Raw genomic sequence first — 25,900 nt, 5'->3', positions numbered from 1 at the left:
GTAAATAATTTAACTCGGAGACTTCCCCAGCCTTAGAGGAGCATTGAAATGAATATTTGGGTGCAGTTAATATAACATCAGCTTCAAGCTGCACTGATACTTCGGAAAGATTTATTTTCCATACACTCTTTATGTCTGTGAATAATGTATATAATGTATAATAATGTGTATATTATCTTCAGATTATTCATTTATCCTTTAAATTGCTCTTATAACTCACAGGAGGTGGCATAGTCTGATGAGTGTTTTACACTGCTGCAGAACAAAATACTGTGTAGAGGGGAAAACATACTATTTTACATATATATATAAGTATGTTTTTTTTCATGGGTTATAATAACAGTCTCAAGCAGAATTAGTCAGACAAAAGCAAACGATTTCTGATCAATGTTGACATCAAACTGAATCAATAGTAGAAAAAAAATTCTGTCTGAAACTGACCTCTTTATTTTGAAACTTTGACCATTTTCCTTATATCTGTGACAGTATACAGCAGAAAATGGGAAAAAGCACAGTAGATCCCCATGTAACATATTAATCTTGTTATTTTTCACTGTCAAACTGAAATGATCTTTTTTTGTCATTTATTTCTTCCATACAAAAGTAAAGTTTACAAGGCAAACACTTAAATGCTCGGTTGCTAGATCAGCAGCAGAAACACATTATGTTCCTTTTTCCTCAAGGTGCTGCTGTTCTGTTAGTCTTTGTCATGGTTCTCGTGGGATCTGTTAGTTTATTTATTCATTTAGTGTTTTTTTTTCCTTTCTTTTCTTTCTGTGTTTGGTTATTAGATGTGTCTTAATGGTAGTTACTTGTCTTGTGATTTGCTTTGAAGGTTATTTTGTAGTGATTTCACGTCCTGCTTCTGTTGCTTTCTGTCTTTTTTTCCCGTTTGATTTCACTTGTGTTTCCCTTCTTTCTTTCCCCTTGTCCTTGTCAGATTGTTGTTTGCACTCTCTGGGGTTTCCTACTGTTCCACACGATTATGTTTATTTATTTATTCATTTATTTTTTCTGCTTATGGAATTAACATAAAATAACAATTAAAAAAAAAACATTTGTTCCCAATTGGTCGTTTGGGGTGTATTTTGTCAGTATTGTCTGCATCTGCATCCTGCATCAGGATCTTCTCTCCAGCTACACGTTACAGTCTGCTCTTAAAATGCTTTAATCAAAATGAATGCAGCATGGTGCTTTTTCCTGTTGCTGATATGGTCTCTTTACTTGCAAAAACGTGATGGAAACTGGGATTTCTTCCCCTGGTTTATACATATCCCTCTCTCTCTCTCAGGTGTTCTCCCAGTCGCTGTGAACACGGTGGCCGCTGCAGCCAATCCTGGACCGTCTTTCACTGTAACTGCTCTGACACCGGCTACAGCGGAGCAACCTGCCACAGCTGTGAGTCACCTGACAGCTAAACATCAGCACATGACAAGTACAACAAGTGAGGGCAAATGGAGAAAGATGGGGGGAGGGGTAAGAGGGACAGATGAAATGCAAATGAGGAGCAGATAGCGTGTCAAGCAAGATAATGAGGATGTTTTTCATCTTGAATAATTTAAACTAGGAGGGGGAAAAAAACAGGGAAGGGGAATGGCAAATAAAATCAATTAAAAATGCCTTGGGTGGGTTGGTTCAGTCAAAATTATTAAGTTATTTGCAACATATCCAACATTTTACATTGGTAACACAAAACTGTGATTCCTGTCGTTATTGTGTGTGACAACCAAAGTAAATTCTAAGGGTGGTACACAGCTATGTATGTAATTGATTTTTTTTTTTTGCTGTTGCTACTTCCTGCACACTCATATGGTACCACTTGTCAGTGAGGGAGGCCCACTCTGAAGTAAACCCTACATTATCCCCCTTTTTGACTCTAACTAAAGAAAGCTGAGGGTCATTTCCCCATAGACCTCTATACAAACAGACTTTGTACACCTCAGGAAGTCGCTTCCTGCTGGCCAGGTTTAAAGCACTGATTTTTGACACCTGATTTGTGTTATTTACAATCCTTTCACCTGTTACATACTAACATGTGATGAGTATGGAAGCCCCAGAAGCCTGCCATTCAGATTTTCAGCCGGCCAAAAGAAAGATCACTTGAAGGAAAGTCGAAGAGAGCTGAGCATCTTGTCTCTGATGGTGCATTAACTGCACTAATGCTCAAAATAAGACAAATAAGAACTATCTTCAACTGTGACTTTGCTGTAGAAAGAGTCTGAGAATAAAAGTATGTAATTTAAAATTAATATAAGTATTTGTTAGAGAATAAATATTGACAAATACCTGCTTAGAAAATATTGTTTATCTGAAGGAAGATGAAAACTCTTGTGTGATCTTCTGACTGCTTGCGTGTCCATAAATCTTTATTATGGAATCAAACTTTAAATGAGGTGTCCCCTGAGATCTATTTTTATTACCTGCACATCTTTTCTCTCTATAACGCCTTTTTGTGTATAAGGTGATATGATGGAGGTTAATGAGACTGTAGCTGTGACTAAAATACCAAAGAGGGAATAAATAAATAAAACCGTGACAGTGAGTTGAGCGTGCAGGTGAGATTTAGTGGCTGTGTGCTGAATGCCTCGAGTCAAATCCTCGAGACTAAAACAAGGAGAGTTTCCCACACGGTTCACCTATGGTCTCATTTTTATTTCTGATGTTTCTTTGAAAACTGGTCTCTAACCACACTCGGGGAGTGTGAGGAATAAAAAGCCTTTAGCTGTGGAGAAGAAGCGAGATAAACAGGTGAGCAGAGTGTGGGAACTTTCAGATATGGATTTGAATTGAAGGGCTCCTTTCTTTGACTGCAGAAGATGTACTGTTGCGTGCTTGAGACGGAGATGAGATGAAGACTTATGGAGACACAGAGAAAGAGGCGAGAAGGTCTGATAAAGTTAAATTTATTGAGGCTGTGTATTCCCATCAGTCATTACTGTCATCTCCAGTTGGATTAAACTTTAGTTTATGGGATGCCGGTGCAGAAAAGGAACCTCCGATTTTTTTTTTTTCTCTGATCACATGACTTTGATTCAGTTGTGATACATACATATGAAGCAGCACCCACATAGTAATCCTCCCCAGTGTGTGATCTTCATCCCCTCGCAGCTCCGGTGGGTCAGCGTGTTGATGTAGTTCTCATTATTTTCCTCCCAGCTGTGTACGAACAGTCCTGCGAGGCATACAAACACAACGGCAACACGTCAGGACATTTTTATATTGACGTGGATGGCAGCGGACCGATCAAACCACAGCTGGTCTACTGCAACATGACAGGTGACACACACAGACTCACACATGCTTTTACACCTTGCCTGCCTCCCATCATCACTGAACCTTTTTTATGATTGAGACGATGACATAACTTTAAATGATGTCCCCGCTTATCACACCCAGATCCCCATTATTGTCCACCTTCATCTTTTTTTATTTCATCCTAGACTTCAATCACTCCCTCTCCTCCTGTTTCTCTTTCACTCAATCTTTCATGCCCTTTGTGTAATCATATAAATGAACTATGATAACGTTCTTTACCTTTCTCTGAATCACATGCTTACTTAGTTCTTTGTTTTTACTTTTCTATCTTTGTCCAAAAAGTATTACTTTTTATGTTTCGTCAATTATAGCGTTAGACATAAACATTAGGAAACAAGGTCAAACATTTACTATTGAAGGACTGGGAAATTTATAGCAGTCAATAGCACTGATAACCATTGCACCTTCATGTCACCACTTTACATTTATACATCGAATATACATTAAAAAACAAAACATAACTGCAAAACTTAGCCGATGAATCAGCTGGCTGGTTTGTAGAAGATCAAATGACCATTAAATACTTTAGATCAACTATTTGGATAATTGATCTGTTCCTGTTCCTTCCAGTAAAACATTCCCAAGCTCCAGCTTCTAAAATTTGACATTTTACTTTTTTTCACGTAGCATCAAAAGGGCAGTTATTTGTTAAAAGAATTGTAGCAAGAATGAAAGGGAAGGTTTACAGGACCGTGGTGAGACCTGCTATGGTATATTGTTTGGAAATGGTTGCTCTAACAAAAACACGGGAGGCGGAGTCAAAGGTGCTAGAGTTGAAAATGCTAAGATTGTCTTTATCTCCTGGTAGAGGATTAGAAGTGAGTATCAGAGGAAGAGCTCAAGTTGAGCAGTTTGAATGGAAATTTAGAGAGTCAGGGTTGAGATGGTCTGGACATGCGCAGAAAAGGTATGGTAGATATTTTGCACAGCAGTAGTTGAACATGGAGCTGCCAAGAAGAAGAAAAAGAGGAAGACCACAGAGGAGGTTCACGGATGTAGTGAAGGAGGACATGCAGCGGGTTGTTCTGACAGGAGAGCATGGTAGTGGATCAAGGGAGATGGAAGCAGATGATTCGCTGCGGCAAACTCGAAAGCAAAGCGCTGAAGGAAAATATGAAGATCCAGCATGAAAGGGGCAGCTTCATCAGCTCTGTTGCATCATAGCAAAAGATTTTGTGGCTAAAAGCTCACGGTCAGCTCGAGTCCTTCTGTGTTCACCTGTTCTTCCTGTGGGTACGCCGACTTCCACCCACAGATTAAATAGCGATTCAAACTTGGCTGTAGGTGTGAATGTGGGAGTCTGTGGTTGTCTGCATGACGCATCTTACACTGGAATAAGTTCCAGCCACTCCACGACACTAAACAGAAGGACCAAAATGGAGGTATATCTATACGAAAGTAGACGACTCTTGAATCTGTGCTATTTTCTAAAAAGCAGAAATATAATTGTCATCCATTTCACTTTCTTCCATCACAGGCTTATTTGTGTAGTTACATCATGCATATATTGCTAATTTCACAGTCTGGCTACTTAGATGGTATTTAAATGGTACACATTCTAGGAAAGAAACTTTGCAGTAGAGCTTTATTGTAATAATAATAAATGAGTATAAATTGCACGCTCATCTTTCCCACCAGAGGAAAACACATGGATGGTGCTCCTGCACAACAACACTGAGCTGACCCGAGTGCGACCCTCTCCGGCTGTGTCCCAGCATTCGGTTCACTTCGACTACTCATCTCAAGAGGAGCAGCTGCTGGCTGCCATCAGCCAGTCAGAGCACTGCGAACAGGAACTGTCCTACCACTGCAGGAAGTCCCGCCTCCTCAACACTTTGGGTAAAGATTTGCTGTTAGTTGCAGTATAACACTATATGTCTTTCTTTATTATTCTGTGGAGGATTATTCTGATGCTGCTCAGCTGGAACAACTGGAAGTGTTGCAGTGTAAAAAAAGCACATAGCTATGAAAATGTTTTTCAACCTGCAAACACTAAACTCTCTTCTGTAGCATGAAGTCTGCCTCTCCTTGGCTCGTTGTTCATTTCCCATTTGCTGCGAGGCAAAACATTTCTTTCCACTTAGACGATATTCACTTTGTATTTCCCTCTCTGAAAATAGATACTAGTTTATCAGTTCAGTTTCTGACAGCTTTATCTTAGACAACTTGAATTGCGTTATCTGTTGCTGCTGAAATTTTCTTTATGTACGTTAAACTTCAGTAATTCTCACTATTTAAACATCCTATTTAATCCTCATCCCTGTAATGTTTAAATTGTAGTTAAAATATTGGCGTTGAGGTTTTAACTTGCTTTTTCCTTTGATGTGTGTTAAGAAAAAACTGGCAAATAAGACAAAAACTTGCTTTTAATTAATGTGTTTGGGTCAAAAAGAAAAAAAATCAATAAAAACTTGATTAGGCTGACTCTGTTCAGCTGGAGCTCACCACATCATACTCTCACTCTCAGCCAGAGAACAACAAACTTACTTCACTCCTTTCTTCAAACTTAGTTTGGTTGCAGGGATTTTCTTGTCTTTCACAAATGATTCAGAAACATTGATTGTTCAGGATTTGTTAAAAACCTCCCCCTTTTGGAATGAGTATCGAGTTGGGTTAGTGTTTTCTTTTTTTGTTCATGTGTTTTGTTGTGATTGCATTGACTCAGAGGCGGTGAGTATTAGAAACAGAATTAGAATTACTTTGATCCCTAAGTTGCATTAAATTTGTTTTAGTAGCAGTGGATTCAACAGCTTATCCTTTCAGAGTCTGTGTAAAAGAGCACCCGAACATTGTTCGGTGTTGAGAAATAAAAAAGAAAAACATTGATTTAACTTATCAAACGCTGGTCTCACGGCAAATTGTGATGAAATGCGATGCTTGTGAGGGGCAACCTAGCAAACTGATCTTTTTCTAAAGCTTTCCAAAAAAAACTAAACAAAAAAAGGAGGAAATAAAACAATTAACCCTCTCAGGCTCAACTTAAGTTTTTGTTGCTAATGCACAAAAGAATACCTGCAGTGATACTTCTGAGCAAAAACAACTCATAAAATATGTATGTGTGGTAATCAGGTTGTTAGCTTTTAACTGTTGCAAATCTGCAACGCCTGCATTGAGAGGGTTAAGAAAGAAAATGTAAAATATTGCTCACATGTGGACTTCAAACTTACTTAGAAGAAGTCCTTTGAGTTTTGTCCTTTCAACAACCCAAAAGTGGTCAAGAAATGTCAGCCTGTAGTAACGAAGCCGACTGACCCTCAGAAATGTCCGTCAGGTGTCTCAGCTAACCAGACAAACAGTTTAGTTTTGTCTTTTGATTGCTACCCATCCAATGCAGATCAGTGGGAGTCTTGAAAGTTTTTATCAATTCAGGACCTATAATGGAGTATATAAGGGAAAGAAACTGAAGAAACTTTTGGTCTGGTGGGTAATAGAATGATGGATGAAAGTGGGAAAAGTGGTCGAAAAGGAAGAATGAGCGGAGAAATAGAAGTTCCATTATAAACTCTCTGGCACTCCCTGGGAAAAATAAAGGAGTGCTGACTCAGCAGAGACATCTCCAAACACCCTCTCGCCATCTCTCCACCTACACTCTCTCAAAATGTGAAATACATATTTCAGCTTATACTGTCATCGTCCTCAATATGAAAAACAATATATTCAGTGTTAGGGTTAGAAGCTGGCAAGCATCCCTCCGTCTCAAACACTAGCTTTGTCTTTGGAGGATCATGTGGGCTCTTTCCATGCCGCACTCTATTTTCTCACAGCCCAGTCCATCTTGGGCACAATATGGCATCCAAAGAAAGTGCAATAAGTTATGTGTTGTGCAAATGGCAACATCTTAGCCTGCATTTGAAAATTGTGCTTAAAATTTTGAGACTCAGTTTTCTTTTAAAAGTTTGAAATAATTCATGACATTACAACTCCCACATAATACTTAGTGGGTTTAAAATGACTCAAATCAAATGACTGCAAGCGATTCTACAGTCATTCGATTGGTCAAATGACTGCAGGGGATTCTGGTACAGGTCAAGGCTGTTCTCACAGCAGTGTTTAAATAAAAAAGTATAATTTAAATAAAGTGAAATTAATATTTTTTTTCTGCTGTAATTTATCTTTGCTGACTCTCTTCTAGGTTTTTCTCACCAATATGTTCACACCTCCTGCGCTTATATGTACTTACATGGAAAAACTAAGGCTGGGAGACCAATAACAAGACCGTTCCCTGCAGAACAGAGCAGATATCAATGACAGCAGACATGACTCTAAGTCATGCAACGCTAAAGGTGCTGCTGGGTGACAAAGCGGCTTGCAGATGCTCCAGAATTCTAGGAAAACTAAAGAAAGTTAATAAATCTAACAATCTTGTCTCAAAAAGAGATTATTTTCTCTTAAAGGAGGATCCCCCTTAAAGCTGAAGGTCATTTACAGAGAATAGTAAAATGCTTTTATCACAAAATAATCCGTCTAGTTGTTGTTTCATTTTGAATTTCATGATTTTATAGAACCGGACACTTACATAGGAACAAAAATATCCAATTTAATTTGATCAAAAACACCCTCTACAAGTTTCCAAATGCAGAACCTTGTCTTTCCATCTCCTGCTTCTTTTTTAGGCTCCGTTTATTGAAATCAGTGAAAACAGTTGTAAGAGAGAGATTTGTCTGTTTCAAGCATTGGAAGCTCCACAGGTTTTCCCAGTTTTCTGAAGATTATTTTTAAAAGGAGGAATTAGACTGATGGTAAATTAAAAGTAAAAAGCCTGTATTTAGAAGGCACGCATGCTGTAGTGAGAGTTCTGATATTTCCCGAGGTTTGAGTAAAGGATCTACAGAAGTGCATCAGTTGCAGTCAGCTAATTTGGGCTGGCACTGAGAGCAGCAGGCTGAAGTTAAATAAGATGTGCTCAGTCTTTGAGAATAAAGATAAACATTTCTTTGATTTGACAGGAAGAATATCTGTTAGTGTAGGAAAATTATACCAGTTATGAAATGGAAGACTTTGACATTTCCCAATGTGTAAGCAGTCTAGCTGTAGTTTAGATATTAGAGATGCACTGAGTGAATTTTTCTTGGCCGATTATGATTTTTATCTTTGAATTGAGGATGTGGATTTTAGCCAATTCCAATTTTCCTTATCAGAACAATAACTGACAGGATATACAAAGAAAACTAAACTGTTACTCTATGCAGTATATTATTTTCACAATTACAAAAAAGTTCAACTTTACAGTTTCCTCCAAAACTTCAAGTAAATCACAGCATCTTCTCTCACTGAAACAATTGAAAACAAAATGCTTTGCTACTGGTGGTAGAAGGCAAGGCAAGTTTATTTGTATAGCACAATTCAACAACAAGGTGATTCAAAGTGCTTTACAGAGACATTAGAAACAAAAACAAATAAAAAGCATGATTTAAAATTGATTAAAACAAGCAAACTAAACAAACAAACAAAACAGTATATAAAATCAAAAATCAAAACAGATAAAATCAGAACAGTAGATAAAATCAGTAGTTAAAATGTAAGTTTTGAAATTTAAGCTTAAGTGCGGATTTGGTGCTTTATTTAAATGCAGCTGAGAACAGGTGAGTCTTCAACCTGGATTTAAATAAACTGAGTGTTTCAGCTGATCTGAGGCTTTCTGGGAGTTTGTTCCAGATATAAGGAGCATAAAAGCTGAATGCAGCTTCTGGTTCTGACTCTGGGAACTGATAAAAGACCGGAGTTCTGAATGAGCTGTAGATGTCTGACTGATTTTTTAGGTAGACCTGTAAAGATGCTGTTACAGTAATCAAGCCTACTAAAGATGACTGCATGGACTAGTTTTTCCAGGTCCTGTTGAGACATCAGATCTTTGATCCTTGAAATATTCTTGAGGTGATAGTAAGCTGATTTTGTTATTGTCTTAATGTGTTTTTCTAAGTTTAGGTCTGCATCCATCACTACACCCAAATTTCTCGCCTGGTTTGTGGTTTTTAGGTGTATAGATTGAAGTTCTCTGGTGACCTGTAATCGTTTTTCTTTGGCACCAAAGACTATTACCTCAGTTTTGTTTTCGTTTAGCTGGAGAAAATTGTGGCACAACCAGTCATTAGTTTCCTCAATGCATTTACCAAGAGAAGTGAAAACAATTAGCTGAAGATGAGCTGCTATTCAACCACCTTTACCCAACACATTTTACCTTACCAAACAAAAGCAGATGCAACAGATTTACGTAACAACTCTCCATAATTTGTCTGATAGCTGCTTTGATTCTTTGCTCATTCCGAGGCTGCTGGCTTGGAGCTGGATCTGAGATCTGCATAACTTTAACTTTAGCCACTTTGATTTATGGGTGTCTTTAAAATGTTCATGTTCAGCAGAGTCGGGATGATTTAGGTTCGATTAGGTTTGTTGTTGAGAACATTTTGCGGCAATCTCCTCACAGTTTGATGAACTTTGTGTCTTCACTCAAAATAAAGAACTTCTATGCTAATGATGTGTTAGCATGCATCTATGAGTTTGTGTATGGCTGTTTGGCAAGACTGAAATGAACTGGCTCATAATGAGACATCCATGCGACTGACGAGCCAGTGCCTGGAAATCCCTGGCTGTCCATCTCAATTAAATATTTTTAATTTAGCCTTTTGATTGCGTCACGGTTTTCAACTCAGCAATAGGTAAAAAGAAGTAGAAGGATAAACATTTAAGGATTCCTTAGTTGGTGTTATTTAATAATAATAATAATAATAATAGTAGAAGTTGTAGTAGTAAAAAATTTTATGTTGAAGCTACACATGAACATGATTGTGTGTTTCAGAGGGCTCTCCATTTAGCTGGTGGCTTGGCGGTCCAGGTCAAGGTCGAGTCCAGACTTACTGGGGAGGAGCTCATCCAGGAAGCCAGCAGTGTGCCTGCGGCCTGCAGGGCGACTGTGTGGATCTTCAACACTACTGCAACTGTGATGCAGATCGCCTGGAGTGGTACTGACCTTTAAAAATTCATAAGCATTATTATTACTTTGTTAATTTCATGCCAAGTTTGCTCTCTCAACATTATTTCATAAATTAAACTATGGTAGCCCTGCCACAGTCCAACATTAATGATCCATTCTAGTTTGAGGGGCTTCCTCCTCTCTGTGGTAACTTTTGGTTGGTTTGCCAGTGATTTGTTTGTACTGGAATGAATTATTTACAGCAGGGGTGGCCAACCACATGCCAGTGTGCAGGGTTTTTTGTCTAACTAATCAACTCAGCAAGTGAGTTCGCTAATGAAGTCTTCTCTGCTAATCAGACAGGTGGAGTTTGGGTTGTAAAACAAAACCTGCAGAGTCTTGGCTCTCAGTAGCACACTCAGCTCTCTACCTGTAATTTAAAAAATGCAGCATCAGCAGGTATTAGGTATGTGCTCTCTCTTTTGGGCTTAGATTTAGAGTTTGTATGAGCATTTTTCAGGTTACCTCCCATGCATTTAAACATTACTACCTGTAACGATAACTGAAAAAACGTAGGTACACCAAAAGCTGTAATTTCTAAAAGATAACAGAAAACACTAAAGTAGGCAGGTATTCATTTATGATCAAATTCTTGTGTTAATCCTTTCAGATTGTGGGATTCATTATTTTGAATATGACTTATTTTTGAATACACGGACAAACAGACTTTCTAGCCTCGAGTAATAAATTATTGCTCTTTACTTACCGTCCTTCATGCTGTGAACAATCCTGCTGCTTTCATCACACTTCACCTTCTACTTTCTCTCATCTCGCTGTCAAGCTTTCCAGCGCAGACACAGGCTTTACAGATGTGCTTTGCGAGTATGCCACTCATTTCCAGTCTTGGATAAAATTCTCACCTGACATCGAGACTGTCTTGTAGATTATCTGAACATGTGTGTAAACGGACGGCGCTGCTCGTTCGGCTGTCTGTCTGGAGAGCGCTTTTGGAAAAGGCTGTCACAGAAACTGGCGGAGATGGAGTGTTGAGTGTCAGGTTGGATATGATACGATCTGTCTCACTGTTAAATTGTCTTCCTGAAAATTTGTCTTGCACATAAAAAAGGTTGTGGCAGATTATTACAGCAGTCTAGACTTTTTTTCAGCGGTGCCATTTGCTTGGAGATTTATGCAAGCAAATTAGCCTAATTAGCATACATGTCAAAGCAGTTAATCCCAATAAAAAGTAATTTGTCCTTTTTCATGGTTTTTCTCATCTTCTTCCCTCTCTTCTCATTTTTCTTGCTCCTACTCCAACTTCCTTTTTCATCGATTCCTCCTCTTTCCCGTTTTCCTTCCTAATCATTCTTCATGTGTTTCTTCTCTCCCTTGTCTCCTGCTCTCTCAATCTCTCACCACCTTTTCCTTCTCCCTGCTTACTTTTCTTCATCTCTTCTTCCTTTCTCATCTTCCTCTTTACAGGACTGAAGACTCAGGCCTTCTGACCCATAAGGACACCCTCCCGGTTAGGTCTTTGGTGCTGGGTGACATCCAGAGGCCAGGGTCGGAGGCTGCCTACCGGGTGGGACCACTCCGTTGCCATGGAGACAGTAAGTCTCCATAACTGCTTGGTTACAACAGACGGGAAGCTGACAAAAATCATCCTATTTATAGGTTTTATGTGACCACACACCATTATATAAATGACCACCTGGAAGGCAAAACAAAGCTCTCTATCGCTGCCTGCCAGTTGTTTTTTGGTTGTTGTTTTTTTTATAACAGGTTTGTTTAGCCAAAATTCTGGATGGTTGTTAAATAATATGCACTAATGACTTGCCGTCAGTGTCCTAAATCTGCCATACCAAATGTCCACATTGCACAAGTATGCCTGTCTGCAAACTGTAGAATAGAGCAGCATTAAAGCTTAACCATTTAATCCCAGCCCATGTATTTTAATTCGTTTAAATGCTGAATTTGGGCAGTGTTTTTGGAGGTGTTAAGCATCAATATCATTGGTTTAGACGAGTTAAGTTGTGGTCATGCATTAATTTGGACTGGTTTCTGAAAAGTTAACCATCTACTTAATTGGTTTGGACAGCTTTGAACAAGTTATAACATTGATTTCATCGGTTTGGACAGTTGGTAGGAAGGGCTTAACGATGATTTCATTGGTTTGGACAAGTTTCACTGGGATTAAACATCTATTCCAACTGGATATGTCCCATTTTAATCAAAGCCTAACCCTTGACACTGGAGAATTTTATGGTCTTCACCGTTCTGAAATGGTGACATTTTTAACCAATCACGAAAAGAAATACATAAAGCAGTCTGTTTTATTGTACACTTTGATCCTGGAAGCAGGTTACAGATATGATTTGTCTACAAGATATTTTTAAACATGATGATGCTCTGACTTGGACTTTGCTCTTTTTAGAAATCCAGAAAGTCTATTCAAACACGTTTGTTTCCCTGCTTTTTAGAGGAGGTCAGATGTTTGTGAACAGAAACAGAAGGTTGACAAGCTTGTGGCCCATTTTGGGCAGCTTGTTGGAACTTTCCCTTGAGATCTCAGTCATGTGACACAGATCTATGAATTATGGAAGTAATGCCATTTCCTTGATGTAAAAGATGCTGAGTACTAAATTTAAAAAAAAAAATAGACTAGAAGTTTTAGTATCAAGCTTAGAAAAAAGGATTATGTGTCTAATGTTTAATTAAGTATGAATTAAATGGATTCTTATGGGTTCAGCACCTCCTCCTCCTTCTAGCTATCACTAACATAACTGTTACTAATCCATATTTCCTTTTAAGTCTTCATTCTCTGTTAACTGCTTCTCATTAAGAATAAAATACAAGGTAAATCAAAGTCAAAGTATCGCACTGACTTTGTTCTTCTTTTCATTGATTGCTGTTCCAGTCACTGTGTAAATGCTTCACAACATTGATAAATAAGTGTTATGAGCTACATTTAATGTTCATGACACAATGTTTTTATCATGCTTCTTAGAGAACTTCTGGAATGCCGCATTTTTCGACAAGGAGACGTCGTACCTGCACTTCCCCACCTTCCATGGAGAGCTGAGCGCCGACATCTCCTTCCTTTTTAAAACCACGGGCTCCTCTGGTGTGTTCCTGGAAAACCTGGGCATCAAAGACTTCATTCGCATCGAACTGAGCTGTGAGTACTGTAGGAGCTTGAGGGCACCAATTTAATGAGGATTAGAGTGATGTGTCACTAAAACCTGGAAGTTAAAGTTTTAATCTGGATTTGTGTAAACCCAGAGGTTAAAGACTTTATCTGTGACAAAACTGTCCTGTAGGCACAAATATTACCTTTTTAAAACATCACTGTATCTTCCTGTGTCTTGCACGATCTGAATGCAAACAAGCTACATTAATTTGACACAAGGACACCATTTGTAACTTTGGCAATGGTTTGCTGCAACATTACCCTCGATTCTTCCGGGACACCGTCAAACCTAGCTGCAGGAAACCGAATAATGACGATATCTGAATCATCACAATCATCATCCCAACAGTTCGGGATAAAGTCGAGTACCTGAACTCAGCCTTACATGCAGGAATTTTAATTCCAAACAAAAATAAGCTAACACTTTATTTATGTTCTGCCCAACTCTGCTCAGATCAGCTGTGTTTGTGGCCCAAAGACCTGCTGCCAACAGGGACACTGCAAAGCGCCCTCTGGTGGACAAAATGTGCAGCATCAACAGTCATAGCATGGCTAAAGGGTGTTTCTCTTCTTTACTTTTGAAATTTTCATTTCTAAATGCTAGCTTTCTGTGCTACCTGCAGAATCTTCTAGCAACTTAATATTTAATGAATAATCGTTTTTGAAAATATTTAATTTAATGGAAACATTTAGCCAGAGGAAGCCAGAAGAAGAGAACTGTGGCACAGTCTTTGGCATGGCTATGGACATCACTTTTTTTATTGTGCAAAAGGACAAGAATGTGATGGTAAAGTTGAAAATGCATCTACAGAAACAACTTTATTATGCTGCTAACACAGCTTTGGCGCTTTGCTAACATCTGCACAGACAGCATGCTGATGCTCAGTAGCCAAGAATACAGTGTGATGTTAAAGCTGAGTGAACTGTAGCCTGTAGGTTTATATTGTTAAATAGTAATTATGAGACAATGCCACACAGCAATTAATTTGTATGCACATAATGTCTTTGATATGCTGTTTAGTAATGGTGGTGATAGATGATTGGTACCAATGTGAACCCAGTGGGAGTCAATAAGAGAATTGATTGAACTGATAAGTTGAAATTCTTCTTTTCCCCCATCTAATGGGAACCCTGATTTACAGAATGAGTGTACCTTAAGAGTTTAAACTAAAAATAAGTTGAACTTTGAACTCAGAAGTGTCACTCCACGCTGGCCATCAGACAGAGTGCATGTTTAAGTCATGTGTCCATCTTCTATATACTTTCTATAGTATCATTTAGGAAATAGCAGAACTACACTCATGGATGCTCATTACTTTGCCTACAGCACTGACTGCAGTGCAGCAAAGTGACAGGTACACATTTATGAGCCAGTTTTATAGTCAGTCTAGTTTGAGGTAAGTTTGCAGTGTTATCGCTGCACTGCTTTTTGCATTTTCCTAAAAAATAGATTTAAAGGGACACATACACAGCTGAATACAGGGACACTGCTGGAGCAACAGCTTTTCTCCTCGGGGAAATCACTGTCAGCGAGGTTGTTTCAGATCTGAACAGTGTTGCTTTGTTGGCAGCTGCCTCAGATCACTCTGTAACGCTGCAGCTGGGCCTGAGAACAATTTCTAAATGAAGTTACTGCAGGATATTGTTTCATCTTGTTCTGTGCTCACAGAGTAATACATCTTCTCCTTCCAAACCATGAAGGATGAGAGTTTGTTACACAACTGCCATCATGTCTTTTTGTTCGAATGAACACCGCAGGAAGCTTTTTTTCTCGCGGATGTGCAAAAAGGTGCAGCACTTTAAAATGTGATTAGACTTTTCACTTCCTGCTCAGTGTTACCAAAACTGCTTCCCTGGCATCTGTCAGAGCTTGGTGAAAGGATGATCTATACCATGACACTATAGATTTATCAGCCAGCTAGGATTTAGTTACAGCCTTTATTTCATATATCATATATATATATATAGATCTGTGAGTTGCTTCATCACGTGTGTGTGTGTGTGTGTATGTGTGTGTGTGTGTGTGTTGAGAAAAAAAAACCTGAGTGTTACGCACTATGTGCATCAGCAAACAGTGACCCTGCTCTGTAACTTTACATGGCCTCCCACTTCATGGCTTTGACAGTTGCTATGGTTACTAAACACTCCCACTTTGCAATAATATAATTTACAGTTGATCAGTGGATATCTAGAAGGAAAGAAATTTCACAAAGTAACTTGCTGCAACAGTAGAATCCTGTTACAGTATAGAAAATCCTTTATTTCACAAATGGTTATGAAGACAAACTGGAGAGCAAGGTGCTTCGTTTTTTTTATACCTGTGGCAGTAGAATTAAAAACACCTGAATTCAAAGTCCATGATGTATAATTTATGATACTCCAAATGTGTTCGTCTGCATACGTGTTTCTGTTTGCAGGGAACAGAGTGGCACTTTCACCCACTACAAATGTGCTCCCAGGCCATCCTCCAAAACCCCATCTGTACGTTGGGGCGTGGATGACTGATGCGTCGGTCAAATGCTGATTGGTTGGCAAATGGACCGGAATAGGGAAGGGAGTGACAGCAACTTTACCAAGAATTGGAGAAACTTGAAAAATCTTGAACTTGACTTGAGAAGAAAAAGATTTAAAACAATACAGGATGAAAAGTAGAGACAAACACTCAGTTTCACTTCAGGTTCCTGCAGCTGGCTGATAGATGTACAACAGATGGTGTCTGCAGGTTGTTGGACAGACTGTGACTGAGGTGTGGCCTAATACTTTTGCCTGTATAATGTTACTGTATTGGGCGACTTTTGTTTTGTTGACCCACTCTTTGGAATATGTGAATTGGGGGCATGCTAACTTTGATTGACAGGCAGCTGAACCTGATTTATGCCTTCTAGAACATTTTTTTTATTGAATTAGTTAACAAATACTAAAGCCTGCTGTATGGTGGTGACAGCCCCTCCAAAACATTAGTGTTGTACTTTTGGGTATTCTAGTTTTTGTGAGTAAAATATAAGTATTTTATTTTAAGTACTGTATTTTGGCAGGTGTCTGTGTGTTGAATCCATATAGTTTATTGATAGTTTTAAGAATGTGATATCTGACATATTTTTCCAAAAGAGAAGTGTTTCCACAGTCACTTTAACATACAGATGAGCCGTGGGCCACTGCAGGCACTGTCATGTCATGTGAGGGCCACTTTAGTGTTCAAGTACTTCAAAGTAAAACAAACAAACAAGAAAACAAGAAAACACAGACAAATATTTCAGAAAATGAAGTGTTTTGTTTGCTTTTTTTTTTTTTTTTCAAATTTCAAACATTGTATAACATGACAAAACTGCAAGCGTGAACACAGTTTATTTTTCTCACTTTTAACTAACTGAAGCATTTCATTGAACTACCAAATAAACAAATTGGTGCTGTCTTTCTGGCCAGGAACATGGACGCACAATTTTGTTCGTATTTAACAAAATAAAAATGCAGACATGAGTGTACACATTAGTTTCTGACTACTAGTGAAAATTGTTTTCTTTTAATTAATTCCCTCACTGAACTAACACAACCAAACCCTCAACATGTTTGTGCTCTCTGCTCATATTGCCTTCATATTAAATCATTTTTGCTCTGTAAAGAACTTATTTTAACATTGCACACAACAATAAACAAATCCTCCCTAACAAAAAAAGTAACTTCAAGGGTCAAATTACATTATATTTCTTATCACAGACTCTTAAGACTCTTATCACAAAATAATCTAAATTTAACAGCCTATGAGTTTTGTGATTTAATTTATATAATGATCCATATAATCATTATTAAAAAGCGTTCTATTAATCAGTTAATGAAATCACGCTGTTTTCCTGTCCCTTGCTACTTTTTCAGCCTCCACTCAGGTGGTTTTCTCCTTTGATGTTGGTAACGGCCCACTGGAGGTTCGTGTGGAGTCAAGCGTCCCGCTGAATGACAACCGGTGGCATCGGGTCCGAGCAGAACGGAACGTGAAGGAGGCGTCGCTTCGACTGGATGAACTTCCTGTCGCCACGCAGGAGGCGCCAACTGACGGACACTTCCACCTGCAGCTCAACAGCCAGCTGTTCATAGGTGAGGATGACATGGATGCATTTGCGCACAGTTTTTGTTTGTTAATAGTAGTACTGCTGGTTTTGGTGTCTTTTTTTTAATGTCTCTTTTGTTTAAAGAATTCTCTGTCTCCATATATTCCCCTGCACTTCTTTAGAATATAATATACGTAGTCTATATCTCAGACAATATCTTCTTTGTTCTCCGGGGAACAGTAGTTCAGCTCAGTGTTTCTGTACTGCTCCTTCTAAAGTCTGCTTTTAGCTTTTAGCCCTTTTCTTTCCTCCGTGTCCCCGTAGTATAACTCTGTGCCTCCCACTTAAGTTCACATCAGATGTCATTGTATGAATTGTTGTACTGTGCAGGGCTATTTCTGGTTCCCAAAGGCTTTGGTTTAGAACATTTCATTCTCACGGTAGCTTGTATAGCCATCTGTGCCAGGAAGTAGAGCTACCTCAACTTTTAGCTTTATTTTAAATGTTTGGAACCCGTAGGTTACAGTCGGCATTGCAGAGACGGAAAAAGTAAAATATGGAAAAAATACGGACTCGTATTTGCATGTGTAGCATTAAATAGTCAGCTGTTGAGTTTTAATTCATTCTTGAGTGCCTTTGTGTTCTTGTTGCTGTTGTGTTTTTGTTCTCGCTATAGTTTGCTAAATTCAGGCACACGTTTTCTGGATTTATTTGTTGGTTCATCCTCCACAAATTTAACCTTAATGAACAATAAAAATTAGTGTTCAGCACATTAAGCCGAACACTAATTAGTAATGCATGTTAGGATTTTTGTTGTGTTTTGCAGAATGGTTGTTGTGTGTCCTTCCGACGTTTAGGCCAGGTGGGGGATAATGGATACAGTGAGGGGACAATACGTGCACAGACCATTTTATTGGAGTGTTTAGCTGGCAAATATCCAATGTAACAAAGAAGTTCTATTGTTTACGAGGAAAAAACCCCACACAGAATTAAATTGTGCTGATATATATATTCTTTCGAACATCTCTGAAGATTAATTATTAATAAAAAACAATTCTGTTGGTTTTGTCGAGCCATTTTTCACAGACACCAAAATGCCCAGCTGCTGTTAGGAACCGGAGAGTTTTATTGTGTTAGTTTGTTGATACCTCGTATAAACAGTGCAGTTGCTCCTGTAGAGGACCGGCTCTCAAACAGACGGTGAATAGATCCACTCAGGGGGTCCTGATTACCTTTAGAAAATTTATATAATAAAACTAAGTTAAAGGAATATGAATGAACCAAAAACCAATATTTCAACCAGTATCTGGATTCTTAATAATTTAAAAAATCATGGTGCTTTTTTTTTCACACACACTTCTTCATTGACTCTGATTATTGTCATCTATCTCACATCCACACCACAAATTTAGAAGCACCAGTTAACCTCACGTGCAAACTTGGAGAAACCCCTCACAGGTGCAAGCAGTAGATGCCAACTCCAGAGAGAGAGGGCCAAGGAAAGATGCTGACTACTGCACCATCAGAGCCTATACGAGCCTTGTTTTTTTGGCTTCTAAGCTAACGTTGGGTGGAAAAATACATTTTAAAGATTAGCAGTCCACTTTTTTTTTTTTTTACTACTGTTTATATAAATCCTGTTGCCTGATCATTTCTAAAAAGCTGACTTGGTGGGAGAGAGTGTTTTTTTAGAGGCTCCTAGAAAGCTAATGCTTGTTTTTGACCCTAAAGTGTGTTTCACAAGTGCAGCCTATCAGCTCCACTGCAGGATGTCTATGAAAGCCAAAACCCAGCCAACACTCGGGACCAGTTGAGAGATTAAGTAGAGGTTTTACAGTCTTTTTTGATTTGCGCTCTAGCAGTTGAGCTCAGTTGAGATCTAGAAGATAATTTTGACTAAAGTTGCTCTTTTCAACTTCTTGGCTCTAGGTCAAATAAACTGTGAGTGAGATTTTTTAAAAAAAATAAAATTTAAAAAGTATAAGAGAAGAAAATCTTTTTTTCTTTTTTCTGATTATTTTCTCCTAATTTTGCGAGAAATCCTCCTAGACTTGGATTCAAAGGCAGGCCCCACATCTGGTTTCCTCTTTCAGAGTCATACTTTAAAGGAAAAGAAATCATCTACAACAGAGTGCTAAACTGTTCTTGGCCAGATGCCACCAGCTCTTCAGCATTATTGAATATGAAAGTGCTGAGGCGATGGTTCTGACCACTGAACAATAATCACAATAAATAAGCATGCAGTAGGGAGTTGTGATTATTTATATATATACACACACACACACATACATAGCCCATGGTGGGATTTCTTGCAGCAATAAATAAACTGCAAAGAACTCTAAACCTCTAAGTTATTAATTTCGCAGTTATCTTATTAACCAGCTACAAACTTCATCAATGCCGCAGCCCTATTCAAGGTTCTTTATTTGTCACATGCATAGTTATACAAGTATAACACACAGTGAAATGTAACCTGACATGCTCCTCGACATGTGCAAAAATGGGGGGGGTAGAGGAAGAACATTATATATATATAGTATATACATTAGGTGAATGTGCAGTAGTAGCAGCAAGCAGGTGAATTCTGTACATTAATAGGAATAGGCAATCTGACTATTTTACAGAATAGAAAAATAGAATAGAATAGAATAGAAAATTTAACTTACTGCCAGTACAATTGTGCAATTCAAGTCTTATCATTCTGTAAATATTTAGTCTTTCACTTCTTACCAGTAATCACACTGAAGGGAAAACAAGCCAACAAACTCTGAAATTGTCTGATGGTCACAAGAACAGACAAATCAAGGAGAATATAGATTGGCTGCATGTGTTTAACCAATAGGCTCTTTGTAAATTAACTGCACCTCACCTACAAAGCAGAGCAGGCAGAGAAAAATATCTGCTGTCAGTTTGCTGCTTCCTATATAGCAGCTGTTAAATCTGATGAGTTAGCCTCTTAAAATGCTATAAAGTCTGTGATCTCTCTTTACGAAAGGTCATGGTCAGTTTCACATGAATTCTCCTCAAATCAGCATCTCTTTATGGCTGTATATAAATCACCTGACCCAACCTGTCCCTCTCAAACAACATAACTCAACCAAAGACATTAATAGAGGAAATAATTACAAAGACATCAGGTTTCAGTGTCTAACCCCTCACCCTTCAAACAGTCATGGCGGAAGGTTGCTCTTTCCTGAGTGTGGTTCTGATAGAGGTCACTTCCTGTTAAAATGGAGTTCTTTATCCCCACATTCGCAAAGTGCTTGCTTGATCAAGCTGTGCTGTCTTTTTCTTAAAATATAAAGAACATCAAGATTACGTTTGCAATAAACTGACAGTAAATTAAAAAAAAAAAACAGGTGGTTCACACTGTAGCTTTTCTTTAAACAGCAAGCAGTTATACTCTGATTATACTGATAGTTTATGTCAGTAATTAAAAAAGCAGCAGTTGACATCAATTGATACCTGGATGGATGCTAGCTACATTACCTGGTTTGTTGTTGGTTCTCTTTTTGTTTCTATGTTGTATTTTATTGGCTTTATTTGTGAATTAATGTTTTAAATATTAGCAATGATGTTGTTGAGCAGAAGACTCAAAATTTGGCACCAAAGTAAATAAACTGATTAATGACTTGTAATTGTTGTAATTTGTTTATTCATTTACGCTGCTTTTGAAGGGCAAACACATTTTGCTTATCATCAGTGACAGGGTCTTAGATATGCACACCTTTTCCAGCAGTTTATTTATGAGAGATTTTTCTTCACGTGTTTTTTTTTGTTTTTTGTTTTTTTTCCACAAACCTCAATTTTTTTGAAGACGGCAGCATTGCTCCCTTACTTGGATGGATCTACATTTTTGGCGCAGGTTTTACAAATGCCTTACCTGCCACAGCCCTCCCATTTATCCGGGCCTGGGACCAGCAGTAGGAGTAAAATGGCTTGAGACCCCCCAAATCACATTTTGAGTAATATTTAAATGAATGCCTCGTGGCTGTTGTGGGGCTATTTGGCATCAGCTTAATAACACGTGCGTCCAGTTTGATTTTCTATGAAACAGCTCAGTTGGTTATTAGCCATACTACCAGCAAGGCCTCAAGGATCACGCCTAGATATGTCTAAAAATTTTGGTCTGGATACAGATCCCTCAATAAATTGTTCAATTTTGTTGGGTTTTTTTCCCAGTAAAATTTCGGTTTATTTACATGTGCCCCTTTCTTTTTTCCTATCACCATCATCAGATCAAAACTGTAGCTATATTGTCCGGTTCTTTGGTTTATTAGTAAATATATGCTAAAATGGATAAATAAAACTAATGACATTCCCATCAACCCTAGCTGTACTTTGAATTTTGTGCAAATTTGCATGCTAATAAACTACGATTAAGATGCTGAACATTAGTTGCTAAACATCAGCACGGCAAGCTGATGTCAGCATTTCTCTCACCACCACGGTGCCTAAATACATCCTCCACACAGCTCCCAGCATGGCTGTAATCTCATATCTTGTTTTTTATTAAGCCCTCCCTGACAGCTGGATGGCTCCTTACTTCTACCTCTCATCCCCCCAGTTTGTACCAAACCATCTCACTTTAAAAGTTAAAAATATCAAACCTCTATAGGGTAATATGTCATCCAACACGTTTCATAAAAGATATCATTCAGCTATATTACACTCATAATAATCCCCACAATTATTAATAAGATTTTAAGTGTAAAACGTATATATGAAATGTAACCCTTTTAGTGTCTTGGCAAGGGGGGTGACTTTAAAGCCGTGTTCAGATTTCTCTCTACATCGTCAGTATCTCACCGCGTCCCTCCTTGTTCACATAGTATGAAAAGCTGAATATTAAGTTATTTGCATTCACAAGCCTCAGCATGGGCGTGATTACATTTTCAATCCATTTTACCCCATGAATTGTATTTGTAAGACTCCATTTGTAAGGCAAAACTGTTCTATTGTGTAAATTATAAGCTCCTGTGTTGGTTTGTATAAATTCACAAGCCATATTTCAATGTATGCTGTACTTATGTGCCATAATCCTGCCTTGCTTTATAAGGCAGCGGATTCCATTGTCTTGATTAATAAGCCGTGTTATTGCCTTGCATGGATTTATAATCCCCAGCATGCTGTTTGCGTTGGAGGTGCTAAAAATCCACACACAGCAATTTAAAGTGAGCTCGGCAATTAGCTCAGCAGAAATCACTTCCTTTGTGAAGGTTAGAAGCAGTTGTTTTGTTTGGTTTGGATAGCTGAGCCTTTGTATATTTGTGCAGCATCACTATCCACCAACTGATGCACAGTTTATTCCTCCATGCTGGGATGTGTAGATGAGACTCCATCCTCTACAAGGATTTTCAGGATTCCTTTGATCTTCCCTTCATATCCCTCGAAATGCAGCTGCATTGGCACTAGATTGTCCTATTATAGACAGTGCGGTGTGCACGGTATCCTGTCAAGTCAAGGTTGTTATTTTTCTTCGAATCCTCTTTGAAGCGCAGCTTAGTGGGGGGTTTTGTTGTTGTTGTTTTTTTTTGGGGGGGGGGGGGATGTTTTTTTTCGGTGCTGTGTCGATCTAATTTGATTACATTGATTATGAAAAGTTACATGCTTTATACGGGGCATATTCAACCTGCATGTTAAACCAGTGATGACAAAATAATTTTTTTTTTTAAACTTATCATTGTTCACTAGACTGTTCATATCCTGTTCATCAGAGTTCACATTACAAATGTTATACACAAAACAACAATTTGTAAACTGTAATTCCAGCAGAGGAATGGACAATTTGAGGTTAATTCAAAGTGTTGAACTGGCATTGCATAACATTTTACTGGAACTCTCAATATGAGGTCCAAAGACATGCTGATGTAGGTGGAAGTCATCATTAGGCTGAAAAAAAAAAAAAAGAGGGATAGCAAAAGTTTTATCAGAGGTCAGCTGATCACTGCATACATTCCTAAAATGAATGAATGCAATGACTAGCACAAGAACACCAAAAGGCCTGAAAATCTTATGTGGATGATCAAAGAATTATTTCCATTGTTTCCATTTCCATCTAGCTAGGTTAAAAACACTCATTAGGAGGATAGACTTATCTTTGTTAAGTTCAGGAGATGCCCTCATGAATGATGATGATGAGGCTAAGGATACAAAAAAAAGTATGGGCAAAGAGAGAAAAGCTCATGAGCCAAAGCATACCACATCATCTGTCAAACATGATGGAGCCAGTGTTATGGCCAGTGGAACCGGGCAACAACTGCTTATTAATGACTTCATGAGTGAATTCTGAAGTGGAGAGCTTTTCTGTTTTCTGAATATACCGTCAAAGAGACAAAACGGTAATTTGTTTAATTATTCTGCTCAGTATTTTCTCCCTGTCTATGTTCTATCCTTCCTCTCTCATTTGTTTTACTTGAATTCAGAATTTATTTCTTTTTTGCAGGATAAACGGAGAGAAATCATATCCTCCAGTTGCAGTTTGCACTGTGTTTTTCACACTTTAACCATTGCTCAGCAAGAGTCAAGTCTTTGCACACGAGTCAACATCTTCCTTGCAAACCATCACAGCAACCCGCTAAAGCAATCACAAGGAGGTTTTCAGTCCAGCACTGTGTACCATTCGGTGCCCAGTTTCACATAGCAACTGCCAGAAACCACTTAGCAACCAATCAGGGATTGAACCATTCTTCCCTAGCAACCCGTAGCTATCAGAAGGCCGCAAACAGGTTCCTAGGCATGTGTGATTATTGCCTAACTTCCAGTGTTTTTTTTAATGCTACCATTTTTGCTGCTTTTATATGCCCCTGTGTTCTATTCAGTAAAGATTATAAAAATATTCTTACCCTCCAGCTTGCTCACACAGTTATTGAGTAAAAATGATCTTGCCAAAATTTCGAGATGTGGCAATGATTATTTTGTGAATCAGTGTTTATCAGTGATGGTAAAAAGTATATACTTGCTCAAACATCTGAAAGTTTCTTCTCAGTAATGAGTAAATTGAGGAACTGTTGTATAAGGAACAGTTAATGAGTGAAGAAAGGAATAAACAGGTTAACAAAACTGTATGTTTCCTTTTTATAATTGCAACTTTACAGACTCTTAACTGTAGGGGTGGAATAGACATCAAATGTAAAGTGTTTAGGCTGAACATATATATAAATTGCCATGTTATCTATATGCTCTTTTCATGTGTGCAGCATAAGTAGCCCATGCAGCACATATAGTGTTTGATGATTGTTTTGTTCGCCATCACTGAAGCGGTGCAGGTCAGCTCATCCTACAGCATACTGTTTTTGGTTGTTTGTTTTTAATCTGTGTTTTCAGAAAATATCCTGGTTTCATATTGAGATTTTAAGTCTTTTCTCTGAGCTGTGCTGTGCTTTTGCTCCTTCTTAGTTTAGCTTTTCTTTTTCCTGCGTTTTGCTTGTTGAGCTCGATGTTCAGGCTTGAACACGCGTCAGCTTTGATCTCCATTTCACTAATTAATTTCTATTCACTCTCATGTCGTCTCACGTGTCCAGTAATACACAGGATCCAGACGTATAGTAGACACTGAAAATGTCTTGTTAGAGCTGATGCATTTTTGATGGATATGAGGCTGAAATTCTCTTGAAGGTCTTACTCGTAGCTCTGCTCCTTTGGTCAGAGGTGGAGTTTATCTGCATTTCAATTCTTTGATGTATGCTTTGATCCCCACATCACAAATCCCTCATTATGCTGTTTTAAGTGTTTTCTTTAAGCAGCGTTTCCATTTGATGTGAAGACTCTGTAATCCTTGTTGGAGCTGAAGTTGTACGGCAGGATGTTTGTTGAAAACCCTCACCGCTCTGATAGCCTCCCTGGTAGGAGGGTTTGTTCTTTAATAACCTCTCCTTGCTGCTGTTTTATTGCTTTGATCAGAGGTGGTGGTCCTCAGGGATGCTTTTTTGCTCACTGCTACAGTCACCTCTTTCACTCTCACACACTGCCATTTAAAAATTTCCTGCGCTACTAAAGCTTTTCTTTTGGCTGCCAAACAGAAGCGGAGTAAGATATTTCCGACATCTGGGGTTTTTGACGTGACAAAGATGAGTGGAGCACTTAAAGCTTGGATAGACGTGAAAAATATCCTGTTTAAATGTTCGTCCTGAAATATGAGCGTCTGTGTCGAAAGATGTCTGTTTCCTCGAAAAAATATGCATAAAACTCAAGAACAGCAGATAATGGTGACTGAAAATGCACTTTTGGGAGAAACATCAAGTCAGCAGATTTCTGATTTGGTTGCGTGGAAGCTAATGATTGTAATTGTATAATTCTGATAAAAGTTTTCTTTCACTTACTGGATAAATATTTGAATGTATCTGAATTTAATAAAAATGCACTTAGAAAGCTGGCAAAATAGAATAATATATTTCAGTGTCTTCATCTCTTCAAAAAAGCAAAGGACTGAAGGTCATTGGT

At 38.3% G+C, this 25,900-nt stretch overlaps 1 protein-coding gene across 1 annotated transcript in view; it reads left to right on the top strand.

Annotated features, from left to right (window-relative positions):
• The window catches only part of LOC120737661 (contactin-associated protein-like 4), a 145,181-nt gene that overhangs the window by 92,301 nt on the left and 26,980 nt on the right, over nucleotides 1-25,900 (top strand). The window contains exons 11-17 of the mRNA XM_040038498.1: nucleotides 1,292-1,398; nucleotides 3,157-3,276; nucleotides 4,954-5,154; nucleotides 10,112-10,274; nucleotides 11,708-11,835; nucleotides 13,233-13,403; nucleotides 17,286-17,504. Of these exons, the coding sequence (XP_039894432.1) occupies nucleotides 1,292-1,398; nucleotides 3,157-3,276; nucleotides 4,954-5,154; nucleotides 10,112-10,274; nucleotides 11,708-11,835; nucleotides 13,233-13,403; nucleotides 17,286-17,504 (1,109 nt within the window). The remainder of the gene's footprint in view (nucleotides 1-1,291; nucleotides 1,399-3,156; nucleotides 3,277-4,953; nucleotides 5,155-10,111; nucleotides 10,275-11,707; nucleotides 11,836-13,232; nucleotides 13,404-17,285; nucleotides 17,505-25,900) is intronic.

This window comes from Simochromis diagramma, unplaced genomic scaffold, assembly GCF_900408965.1.
Source record: "Simochromis diagramma unplaced genomic scaffold, fSimDia1.1 OVJJ01000247.1, whole genome shotgun sequence".
Classification (NCBI taxonomy): domain Eukaryota; kingdom Metazoa; phylum Chordata; class Actinopteri; order Cichliformes; family Cichlidae; genus Simochromis; species Simochromis diagramma.
This window is presented reverse-complemented; position numbering and strand designations above follow the sequence as displayed.